The sequence below is a fragment of the Asterias rubens genome, chromosome 2 (genome assembly GCF_902459465.1).
Source record: "Asterias rubens chromosome 2, eAstRub1.3, whole genome shotgun sequence".
NCBI lineage: Eukaryota > Metazoa > Echinodermata > Asteroidea > Forcipulatida > Asteriidae > Asterias > Asterias rubens.
The window spans coordinates 11,705,761-11,718,559 of NC_047063.1; the positions used below are offsets into that span (position 1 = coordinate 11,705,761).

Below are 12,799 nucleotides of genomic sequence, written 5' to 3' on the forward strand. Positions count from 1 at the left end.
GGCTGTTGATAATTCCATATTCATGATGTTTTTGACTAGACTTCAATGCAGTACACGTTCGCGAACGGAGTAAATAATTGCTGCACATTGTGCATAATGCATGCAGACTGTGCACAATGTACAGCCTTGGAGGATTTCCAATAACATGGACAACTTTTGCCAACAGAGGGCGTTGCGAGGCAAAGTTCATTGAGTTATTTCTTGATGTGCGTTGTTGACTGATCGTTGATTCATGAAGATTTTGTTGCAAACAGAGTTCAAAACATGTTCAAATCCACCGCCCCCCTAACCATGAAGTCATTAAAGTTTTTTTTGATGGAAAAGGGATAGTTTAAGGTAAAAATTCAGATATAAAATCCTTAAAAAAAAGCAATTTTAAGGACTTCATTTTCGTTTTTTTTTGTTTTTTTTTTTGAAAATTTTGTGTATAAATACATGCGAAAAAACCTTCAGGCGGGCGATCGAGAATTGTGGTTGACTAGCCCGGCGGCGATTGAAAAAAAAAGTTAAGGGAAACCCCTGAGTGTACGAAGAAGATAAATAGTCTGTTGGGGTGTTATAAAACAAATATTGATTGCTTTAACTCGTATTATGGTTAAAACTACGACTCCCTCGGTGATCCCCTGATCGTTCCATGCTCCCTCAGCTGCGTCTCACGAAAATAAAATGCTCCGGGGATCACCTCAGGAGTCGTAGTTTTACCATAGCACTCGAAGCAGTCAATATATTGTATACCATCAACAGCTCATCATTAATCATTACCAAGGAAGATTTTGTGCTAATAATTATTTTGAGTAATTACCAATAGTGTCCACTGCCTTTAAGGAAATGAAAACTATACTACTGTTATTTTGGTCCAATTAACCACGATTTTTAGGCTTTCAAATTTTTCAACACACTGACTTTGAGTCAGCTTATGTACACCCAAGCTTTGGAAATTGTGATGAAGTTGGAAAAAGTTCTTTGACTTCCACATAATACAGTTTTTGTTTTTACTCAAATACACCAATGTGTGTTAGCACTGTATACATGTACTCAGTAGGCCTGGGCGAATAATTAAAATATCTGGTTAATGGCGAATAGGTTTTCCTATCCGTAACCGCAAATGCCTTTATTTTTTTAACCGGATATCCGCAATGGGCGCGAATACCTATTTATAAACTGGATAGTCCTGTAACCAAGTAACCGGATATTCTTTAATATCGGAACATCCGCGGACGTCAGGCGACAACTGATAGGAATGTTTTGTCTGAATCCTTAAGAAACTTCTATTAAGACAGCATAAAACAGCATAAATTATGTATTTAACTATGCTCACCTCCGTGAAGAGTTAAAACAATGACATTTCTGACGTAATTGTTCGAAGATCACAAAAGTTTTCCTTCACGTAGAGTCAATCACGATCAAAAGAATTAGCAAATCGCCATCTTTAAATTAGATCCGGTTATTTTTATGAATGAACCGAGTGACACTGTCTAAAATTAATATCAATCCGCCCATAAGATCTCATTCACAAACGAACAGCGCCATCTAGCGGCAAAAACAATTTTTTATTTTTTTATTATTCTTTTTTCATAGCGCCCTCTATTGAAAAAAAAAACTATTCGAATATCCGGTTAATTTAGAATAGTTGGCCAGCGGTAACCGAATACCAAAATTTCACTATTCGCCCAGCACTAGTACTCAGTACTTTCCCCGAGTTCTGTGAAAACAAATACATGCATTTTTCTTGTGGGTTTCGAACCCACGACCTTTACAATTCTAGAGCAGTGTCATACAAACTAGACCACCAAGATTTCCCGATAGCTAGAGGCAGTTTGAATCCTATGTTTTAGCAGCAGGTTCTGCAACGATACACCTATTTCAACAATATTGTCAAAGAAATTGAAATATAACCATTTCTAAAACAAAATATTGAAGAAGTAGACAACGGTTTCTTTCCCTTGACATACATGTACTGCCGTCATCAACGATGAGTACAACACTTTTAAAAAGATTTGTAGCAAATTTTGGATACACAATGTCCAGTGCATACATGTACTTTGGCTGTAGTTCGTTTTGACAACCATGACCGGGAAACAAGTTTCTGACATCAAGTTTACTAACCAAAACAATTTCCGAGAGCTGGTCAGTAACCAGAAGCAGTTCATGACGTAGTAACATCTCTTGAAAATCCATGTTCTTAAAATATACATACATGTACAACTTTCAGGGTATTTAATTTTTTAAACAGCCAATAAAGGATGATCTCAAATATATAGATATTACAGTTTTCTGATAGCTGGAGTCCACAGGAAACATTAAAAAAATATAACTAGTCTCTTACCTCCATTAAAACATGGTAGAAATTGCAAAATTTCTGAAAAACGCGGGGTCAAACAAACCTGCGCGACAAAGGAATCGTGACGTCAGTGGCGACTATTTGGTGTGGAAAAATAGCGCCCTCAGTTTGCCAAAGCTGGAGAGCTGTGTTCACACCCAATTAGGGGAATATCGTCACTGGCGTCAAGAGGTCATTATAATAGATAAGTCGTTTTTGGCAAATTTTGAGAGTAAAATGGTTGTTAACCGGTATCTACAATGTCTATTTGGCCGTAAAAAGGTAATAGTTGAAATATTGAGATCATCCTTTATTGGCTCTTTAAAGAATTTCAATGAAAAAGTTTTTAGAGTGTCGGCCATCTTGAAACCAAGCCTAACTGAGCCAACAAGTCGGTTACTGTTTGGTCGGAACAGCCTTATCATCGCAGTTCAACCAAACACAAAAAAAAACCTTAACCAATGAACAAAGCTCAAACATGTTTCTGGTTTGGGTCACCAAAACGCATTTTTAAACCATGCCTGACCGAGCCAAACAAATACTGTTTGGTCGGAACAGCCTCGTTACTACGGTTCAACGGAACACAAAAAAAAACTTCAATGAATGAACAAAGTTCAAACATGTTTCTGGTTTGGGTCACCAAAACGCATCTTTAAACCATGCCTGACCGAGCAAAACAGTTACTGTTTGGTCAAAACAGCCTCGTCACTACGGGTCAACCGAACACACAAAAAACACCTCAACCAATGAACAAAGCTCAAACATGTTTCTGGTTTGGGTCACCAAAACGCATCTTTAAACCATGCCTGACCGAGCAAAACAGTTACTGTTTGGTCAGAACAGCCTTGTCACTACGGTTCAACCGAACACACAAAAAACACCTCAACCAATGAACAAAGCTCAAACATGTTTCTGGTTTGGGTCACCAAAACGCATCTTTAAACCATGCCTGACCGAGCAAAACAGTTACTGTTTGGTCAAAACAGCCTCGTCACTACGGTTCAACGGAACACACAAAAAACTTCAACCAATGAACAAAGCTCAAACATGTTTCTGGTTTGGGTCACCAAAACGCATCTTTAAACCATGCCTGACCGAACCAAACAGTTACTGTTTGGTCGGAACAGCCTCGTCACTACGGTTCAACCGAACACACAAAAAACACCTCAACCAATGAACAAAGCTCAAACATGTTTCTGGTTTGGGTCACCAAAACGCATCTTTAAACCATGCCTGACCGAGCAAAACAGTTACTGTTTGGTCAGAACAGCCTCGTCACTTCGGTTCAACTGAACACACAATAACCTCAACCAATGATAAAGCTCAAACATGTTTCTGGTTTGGGTCACCAAAACGCATCTTTAAACCATGCCTGACCGAGCCAAACAGTTATTGTTTGATCGGAACAGCCTTGTCACCACGGTTCAACCGAACACACAACTACGGTTCAATTGAACACACAATAAACCTCAACCAATGAACAAAGCTCAAACATGTTTCGCGAAAAAAAACATGGTTCTCTTACCATCCCCGATCCTCTCAAAGGGAAATGTGACATTGGTATCAGCCATGTAACCAGCTCCTGCAAGCAATAACTTGCCAAGTGGTGGATGGATGTCAAAGAAGAACACTTGCTTGAGATACATATTGATGAACTTGCCAAAGTGGAATTCATCAAATCTGCAGACCAAAGATAAATGTGGATTGTTATAGGTAATCCACCATGTAGTCATAATATTAATAAACCCTTCTTCGCAGAGAAGTCTCTATGCACCTTGAAATGAAAAAAAAAAAATAGTAAAAGTTAATAGAGGTGTGAAGAAATTAAAATTGGCAAGTGGTGATGTAGGGAGCGAGCACGCCTAAAATAACAAAATATAAATCATAACGCAGGCTTGTATGCTTCGTTTTTTTGGAAAGGGCAAGGGCGCCAAGGAATTTCTCCTTGATAAAAGGGCATCATATGAAGAAATTGCAAATTTCTACTGTGGAGCATTTCAAGGGCACCAAGGCCAATGACCGGGGGCATGGAGGAGGCAATTGCCTCTGTTGCCTCCATGAAGTATCAGGCCTGCATAATGCCACAAACATAAGGCTGTGGCAAGATGTTTTTACAGCATCCTTGACAGAATACAATGCACAGCATCCTTGACAGAATACAATGCAGAGCAATGATAAAATAAATCAAGCACATGTTTGTCAACATGAGCAAGTTTGGGTGAGCGACTAGATGGACTAGACTGACCAGAAACTATGACGTACATGGAGCTCACGAGTTGACCATATATAGACAATGCTCCAGTGCATTGTTCGATATCGTCAATCTCCCTGTGCTCTATGGTTTCTGGTTAGTCTAGTCGGTGTAGTCAAGTCAGGTCACTCAACCAAACTTGCTCCATGCTGTAGGATACATCTTCCTGCTCTGAAAAACAAGATCTTAATTGAATGTCAATAATACAAGGAATTCATGTCACTTTATTTGTACTACACTAATACTGAAGGTGCTATACACAAAGAGACACTCAACATTCCAAAATACCCTTGGCTTTAGACCCAGTTACCAGGCGCTGTACCCCTTTTTTCAAAGTTTGTCATTCTCTATCATACTTGCACCCCAGATACATTTTGGCAAAACCAACCGCCAAAAAATGTATGCTGCCATGGAACCGTGAAATGTGAATCTGATGAAAATAGTGACTTCTTGCAAGTAAGATTTGAGTTATGAAGCTTTTAAATGTGTCCGCCCTGGAAACGGGCCCTCATATCTCAAACTCTGTGTACAGTGCAGAGGAAGAGTCCTACATACTGTAGGGCTACTTTGGCTAGTGCAAGTATGTTTTGTCATGAAATTCAAGCTTGAATGTTTGCTAAATAAATTAAAAAGAACTTGACTTACACAACTTCTCTTGGTTCTTCCAGTCGCCACATTCTCATCATGAATGAAGTCAACGTGAGTCCAAGAAGGACCAAGTTAATCTCAATACTCATTGAGAAGAACCACCTGGATTTCATTCTTGTTGGAGTTCAGTTTGACTTTGATTGAGAGTCAAAGAATCTGTAAAAACAGTACAAATATTTAGGTTAGTGTTCTTTTGCAGACAGTTTGTACCTTGTGTTGAATCTTGGGGATCCTACCTGTATGCGTCAGGTTGGCCTACAGGCGTCTTGCCATGCCTTCTACCACCTGTAGGACCCTGGTTCCAATCCCACCGGGGCACTATGTGGATTGGGTTTTTAGTCCCTGCGTTTTCCCTGGAATAATTCTCTCAGGTTCTCCTCCCACATCTAACACTGAAATTTCTTCAACGTCTTCTCACCTTGTCCAGATGCTGAAAAGACTTTGACATGTTGTATAATCATAGAATAGGTGTCCCCAAGATAAAGCGACCATCAAAGATTGGTGTGTGGTGTGAGCACTGAGCACTGCATCGTTGATCAAATTTGAACAACTACTTGCATACTTCTAATACATGTACCAACATATGGTAGTCTAATGAATATTCAACTTGTGATTCATTACCAGTGATATTTTAACAACTCATTCATTATCATTAAAAATACATCTTGGTTTACCTCATACATGTAATGAGTTAATGAGTTACTGAAAGAACAAAAAACATGTATTTTTAAATGAATAAATTACTACAGTTGTTTAATCCTTTATGGCGCCTATGAACACGATGACAAAATAACAGTAGAATCACTTTTAAAAGTGAAGGATAACGAACATCTATCACAGAAGTGGCTAAAGATTAATATTATGATTAGGAATAGTATTTGTCCTATTTGTTATTGACCAATCAGAATAGAGCAATGTGCCACGTGATGGCACTTTAAAACATATTTGTGGCACTTCCGGGGTAGATTCATTCGTACCCAAAACATTTATTAAAGACTGGAACACATTACCACCACAGTTATTATCATATCCCACCACGGACAACAAGACCTTAAAATGGGCTGTTATAATCCACGTTGCAACTTAAAGGCAGTGGACACTATTCATGCTATTGGTAGTTACTCAACATAATTATTAGCATGAAACCTTACTTGGTAACGAGTAATGGGGAGAGGTTGGTAGTATAAAACATTGAGTGAAACGGCTCCCTTTAAAGTGGAGAAGTTTTCGCGAAAGAAGTAATTTTCCACAAATCTGATTTCGAGACCTCAGACTTAGAATTTGAGGTCTGGAAATCAAGCATCTGAAAGCACACAACTTCGTGTGACAAGGGTGTTTTTTATTTCATTCATATCTTGCAACTTTGACAGCCATTGAGCTCAAATTTTCACAGGTTTGTTATTTTATGCATATAAATGTTGAGATACACAAAGTGAGAAGACTGGCCTTTGACAATTACGAACAGTGTCCAGTGTCCAGCTTTGCAACAAATTTACAGAACGCTGATTAAAACTGTGCAGGACGAATCGCATATAACCCTGGAAGTGATAAAAATTACAATTAAGACTGCCCTCTCGCGGTCGGAAATACAGCGCAGTGGCATTTTGTTTTGAGACCTAGCTCCTTCAATTGTATATGAAAGTTTAAAGTTTTAAAATACGAGCCAAGTGGGAGTTCGGTGTTCAGATTGAGACTGGTTCTTGCCCCCGAGGAGCAGCTAGACTAAACAGCGTATAGACCATATTGAATAATCCATTTGTTTCTATGGAAGTCGCCATCTTGTAGGGCAAACAGTGTGCATCTAATTGCATACATCAATAAAGCAAGCAGTGTTCCCGGTTTGATTTCTATGGCAAACGCATGCACACACAGACGCCATGTTGTATATGTTGTAGAGCAGGTTTTTGAATGGTGACGTCATATTAAATACGGTCTATTCGGACAGCTGATTCAGTGTTTTATTGTCTATGCATGTATTAAAGGCACTGAACAAAGACCAGGGGTGCGTTCCACTCGCAAAACGTAGCGCAACTGTTTGCCCAAACATTGTTTATCTTTGGAACGATTTGTGCACACTACGCAATGTCAATATGGCTGCGCCCTGAAATGAAGAGGCGACACCGTACGTAGTTTTTTTTAAACTTTGTTTTTGCTGTATGTAAATCCTCTTCTGTACATCATGACATCAACTAATGGACTTTGTTATTTCAAATCTACATTATCAACCACGGAATATTCACTGTAATTATGTTTGTGACTAAAAAATAATATTGTATGCTTGTCCGCCATTTTAAAAACCACTCGCCAACACCTTTTTAGGTAGAAGTATGTTCTCGTCCATGCTAATATCTATGTATGGACTGGAGGTAGATTTAAGCCTAATCACGGACTCGTTTTATTTGTACACTACATAAATCCTAAGGAAGCAGTTCATTTCCCCTAGTGTTTTCAGAAGTTTTCACAAGAACATCCGGGGCGACTTTGTCTGGGGGTGACATTGTTTGGGGGCGACATTCTTAGGGGGCTACTTTGTAACAACCCGGGCCGACTTTGTCAGGGGCGACATTGTTTGGGGGCGACATTCTCAGTGGGCGCATTTGTAACAACCCGGGGCGAGCCGGTTAGGGTTATTATTCTGCATTATTCTGCATTATTATTGGAACACATGCCGTACAGGGTGACATTCTCTGCGTTGGCCTCAACAGCACACGGTCAGCAGAACAAGGCTGGTCGCAAATACAAATTTGTTTTAAATGAGCAATTTGCCCCAGTTCCTGGGTCTTAACTAGACACCAGACTCAAGGTAGGAATTATTTCAGTTTAAAAAATAATATAGTTTAGAAACAGCATGAATTATTATTGTTGCAACAGTGGAACATCTCTCACCTTCTTCTGTCGGACTTTTGTCAGTCTTTCTCCATGGTTGAATGAGTCCTTCATTTCTTGTTGACTACTGCTGTGACGGTGTCTGCTGATGATAAAGTGTACATATCAAATTAGTTGTTGAGAAAACAGTTTGAATTTGTACAGTTCACATATTTAATTGCTCTCCAATCCACTCTGTATCCTTGGCCCCATCTTCATTGATATAAATTTCTCCGCTTTTTTGTCTGCAACGATCTGCATCATGAAACTTACTAATCTCATGCTACTGAAGTTGCAGACAGCCCAAGACTGCATTTTGTGTCAAAAATTCACACGTTTTGGGTAAAAATGAAACGGAAGGAACCCGACTAATTATGAAAAGGTCCGTAGTGTGCGCGCCTCGAAATGGAGCAAGTTGTCAAGATCGTTGAGATTTTTTTACAACTTGGTCGTTCTAGAAGCGCGCACACAAAAAATCTTATTTTAACAAATCCAGGTAGTAGGGTAGTCACCAGATTTGTCCCATTTTTACCACTTGAGAAAATCATGACACAAATTCTAAGAACTCAAAACTTGATCAGCAAATGTCTAATGAATCCTTTCATAATACTGCAGTGGTGTAGCCCAGCCCGGCAACCGGCTATTCATGCTTGCGGACTAACTTCAGTACACAGGCGGGAGGCCGTATGTCTGCAATCAGCCACAAACACACACTGTACATGGTGCATACTACTCTACACAAATGTACATGTGCTAACGTCCGATAGATGGATTGCACTAAGCGTCATCGATCGCCATATTTGATGAAATATGCATTTAAACCACTATGCCAGGTACAATGGATTAGTCTTGACGCAAGACCTCAGCATTTACACGAAATGCAGTACCATAAACACTATGTGATACCGATAATTTAAGCTTGGGCCAACACTATTCCATAAAACCAGGAAAGCGCCCTCTGTTTTCCATGTTGTACAAAAAAACTAACCGAATTGTAACCTAAAACTTATAAACATTATCTTTTAGCTAATACTTTACAGTCCTATGCCTCTTTTGTGGATTTTAATTTTATATTGGGGGAGTTGACGCCGACTTGAGGGCACAAAGCGAGTTTACGGCGCATTGACGGCAAGTAGTAGGACCCTGCAAGGCTAACCAGGCTACCTGTGGGCAACACGTAAATAAACACATATATGCAGTTCTGCATTGTTTATCATCAAATAAACTTGCTTAGTGCAATCAATCTATTGATGTGAAGACATTTAACCTCTTGTTTTTTTTTAGTGAAATTAGATCGCAAGCAGGAATAGGTGATTCCTAGGCTACACACGGTGCTAAACGATCTTTAGGCTACACAGACAGGGCCCAAGTTCGCCCACCAAAGTTCAAAATCTCAACTTGGGAAATTTCTGCATCCTGCTACCACTTTTCAGTCATCTTTACAAAAAGGGATATCTCTTAGAGGTAAATTAGATACAACATGATTTCATATCTCTTTGAGGTTTCATATCAAATGAAAAAGTGGTGTTTTGAGTGTAATTAACCCTTTAGCCCGCATACCGCCCAGAGACTCCAAAAAAATGACATGGTTCAAAGGTCAAAAGTTATTTCACAATCAAACAACGCATGACATGTATGAGTGGGTGCTTTATCTCTGTGTAGCAGGACTGTATAGGGATGTACCACGTACTACCACGCATGTACACAGTAATGGCAGTCTCCCGCTTGTTTCACCTCAAACTTTCTGGTGTTTTTACACTCGGAATACCGCGATTTGAAAGGATTTTACAAAGATATTAGGTACAGAAGGTATCTGTTGATAATAGAGGCATTCTTTTTTATTTTTAAGGTATGTTGTGATTATTTTCAACCACTTTTCGTAGCTTTGTTTTCCTGTCGGACTAAAATAAAGTTGAGAAAACTTGTGTGCACAACGTAAACAAACCTTCAACTGATACGCAAACAATGTTTTCTTATGTTTCCAACCTGAAAGCTTGAATTTGGGGAGTCAAACAAAGCAACTGTGAAATTCATTGAAAAGATAATTTCATCCTCTACAAAATAAACTCAACTTATAACTCAAGAAAATTATCACAGTTATCCGACGATTTCTAGATACGGCCGGAAATCGATTGAATTTTCATGGCACACTGAGGGAGGAGCGTGTGACGTTATGTTTAATGTTTCGCGCATGCTAAAGGGTTAAGGATTCATAAGACATTGAGGATCAAACTCGTTTTCTTAGAATTTGTGTCATGATTTTCAAAGCTACTAAAGTATCCTCCGATACTCCAAATCTGTGAATTTAATAAAAATATTCCCGCAGGCACCTTTCCCGCCATGTAATTTTTTGTTTACAATACTCAATTACGAAATTTACTAAATTTCATGAAAGTATCTGAATCTGAATCTGAGTTATATAGTCAAAATTATACAACATAATCTTCAATCCCCTGCAAAGAAGGGACAAATCAAAGCCTTTCTGGTTGTTATTAATTAAAGTCACCTGGAAGTGGTATTTTTTCAAAATAAAGCTTTTGCCACTAATATATGTGTTTTGATGAGTGGAATGTGAATAAACAGTTAACTAAGGTTTTAAAAAATCAGTTCTTATGTTATTTACAAATTTAAGAGTAGACGTCAATCGTTCGTGACGTCAATCGAGGCAGACTTTGCCTGTAATGCGTAGAGTAAACACAATTGCAAAGTACATACGGACCAAGTCGTGAGTTTGTACGTTTCAAAAAAAGTTTTTTTTTTTTTTTTTTTCCGGCAATGCCGACCAGGTGTATTGCTGCTGAATGCAGAAAAACACTTTTTGAAACGTACCAACTCACGACTTGGACGTACATGTACATGTACTTTGCACGTGTGTTTACTTTACGCATTGCAGGCAAAGTCTGCCTCGATTGACGTCACAAAAGGGGAAGGCGGAGTCAGCCCCCCAAACAACTTTATATATTTTTTAAACGTATAAATCGTGACAAACAATTACTAAAAAAATTGTTTTATTGTTCGTAAGCATATACTCTTATGTTTGAAAGAAAAAAAATTATATTTCCAGGTGACTTTAAGATGATCTATAATTTGAGTATAAAATCTTACCTTTGAGATTAAATACAAAATATGCCTAGCTACGTAAAATGATTGATTCAAACACTTAAATACCCCTGAAAGTTCTGTGCGTTTGCTGTCTGCCATACTTCCATACCATACTTAAGTTACAAGATCACATGATTTTTACATGACAACAGAGGGGATACAAACAAATGCGTCAAATTTCCAGAAATGACGATTTTGTTGTAAATTGCTCGCGGGGTAATACAAAAAATTAATAATAATAAAAAAACAGATCAGAAGCATCATTAAGAGAAAAAAACTATCTAGGAAAAATCAGCATTTTAGTGTTGTTTTTGGGGTGTTAGATGGGGTTTCAATTAATTAGCCTGGTAAAAAACCAACAATTACAAATGATGGAGTAATGGCAGTTTTGGCCTTCTACTACATGTAGTTTCCCTGCCGCACGGACTCAAGTGTTTAGAAGAAAGGCGGCATAATACTTTAGGGACCCTGTATTGACGGATCAAAACAAGTGTGTGAATTTATGTGACGTAATTCGTAAAACTTTTTCCGACAAATTTGTGTCGTTTGCAGACGACGCCCTCAGTTGTGTTTCAACGGCGTTCTGTGGGCATGAAAATCTCTTCTCACATGAGCTTTGCCACCGGACAAATAAAAATAAAGGTCAACGTGTTCTTGGTTCTGTTAATTTAATTACATTCTATCTCAAGTCTTCAGTGCGTGAATATAGCTTTTATAAATTATAGTGTACACGAGGATATCATTTATGAACAAATTATCACGAAATAAATGCTGCATAAAAACACATGCGTTTCAAAAACGATCGAGAACTTACTAAAAAGTCATCAGAATCACTTCTTTTGACCATCCAAACACCAAAAATGTTACTGTAAATGGAAGTAAAATAAGTGAAGATGTATCTACCTGTGTCAAATGTCTGTAGGCTCGATGGACAATCAGCAATTTATAGCAAATGTGTTCGGGAAAATCTGTTCAACTTCATGCGCTCACGGAGGGGAAAACGGAAATCTTGCTGCCAAATAGCGCCCTCAAGAGGCGACAATCCAAGATAGAGAAACAAATATAAGTTAAATTTAATTTAATTTTTAAATATTGTAGATTAGTTTATTTAAGTGTTGTTAGTCCTTTTAAAACTATTGTAGTCAGTTTAATTTAGTTTGAAGTAATGAAATGAAATGAAAACAAACAAAACAACTTAATTTTAATTCGATTTGATTGAATTTGATTAAATTTAATTTAATTAAATTTATTTTAATTTAAATGTTTGGTGTAGTGAGGTGAAGTTTACTTTAGTGCAGTGTATTTTAATTGAATTAAGTTTAAATGAGTATAGGGTAGTGTATTTTAATACAGCTTACAGTTTAGTTGAATATGGTTTTTGATTAGTGGTAGTTTAGTCAGGAGGTGTGGTGCAGTGCAGTGTATTATAGTGCAGTTCAATTCAATTACCACCCCTCCCCCCCAATATGAGCATGGGCTTACTTAAAAGAAAATGGGAGCTCATGACAAATTTTTGCCTTGTTCCCCCACCCCCCCTTAAAAAAAGGGGGAGACACACCCCCTGTTTCCCCATAAAATGTTACCTTCATTATGTTGATTATGTACTTAAATAG

At 38.2% G+C, this 12,799-nt stretch overlaps 1 protein-coding gene across 4 annotated transcripts in view; it reads right to left on the minus strand.

Annotated features, from left to right (window-relative positions):
* Positions 1 to 12,224, minus strand: part of LOC117306978 (protein O-mannosyl-transferase 1-like) — a 50,128-nt gene extending 37,904 nt beyond the window's left edge. For 2 of the 4 annotated variants that reach the window (XM_033791585.1, XM_033791587.1), the window contains exons 1-4: positions 12,090 to 12,224; positions 8,106 to 8,187; positions 5,217 to 5,375; positions 3,846 to 4,000 (exon numbers count right to left, since the gene is read on the minus strand). In XM_033791585.1, the coding sequence (XP_033647476.1) occupies positions 3,846 to 4,000; positions 5,217 to 5,332 (271 nt within the window). In that variant the 5' untranslated portion in view covers positions 5,333 to 5,375; positions 8,106 to 8,187; positions 12,090 to 12,224. Of the gene's footprint in view, positions 1 to 3,845; positions 4,001 to 5,216; positions 5,376 to 8,105; positions 8,191 to 8,596; positions 8,731 to 12,089 lie in introns of those variants that run through there. The other 2 variants (XM_033791586.1, XM_033791588.1) reach the window with 2 other exon arrangements.
* Between the last annotated feature and the right edge of the window lie 575 nt (positions 12,225 to 12,799).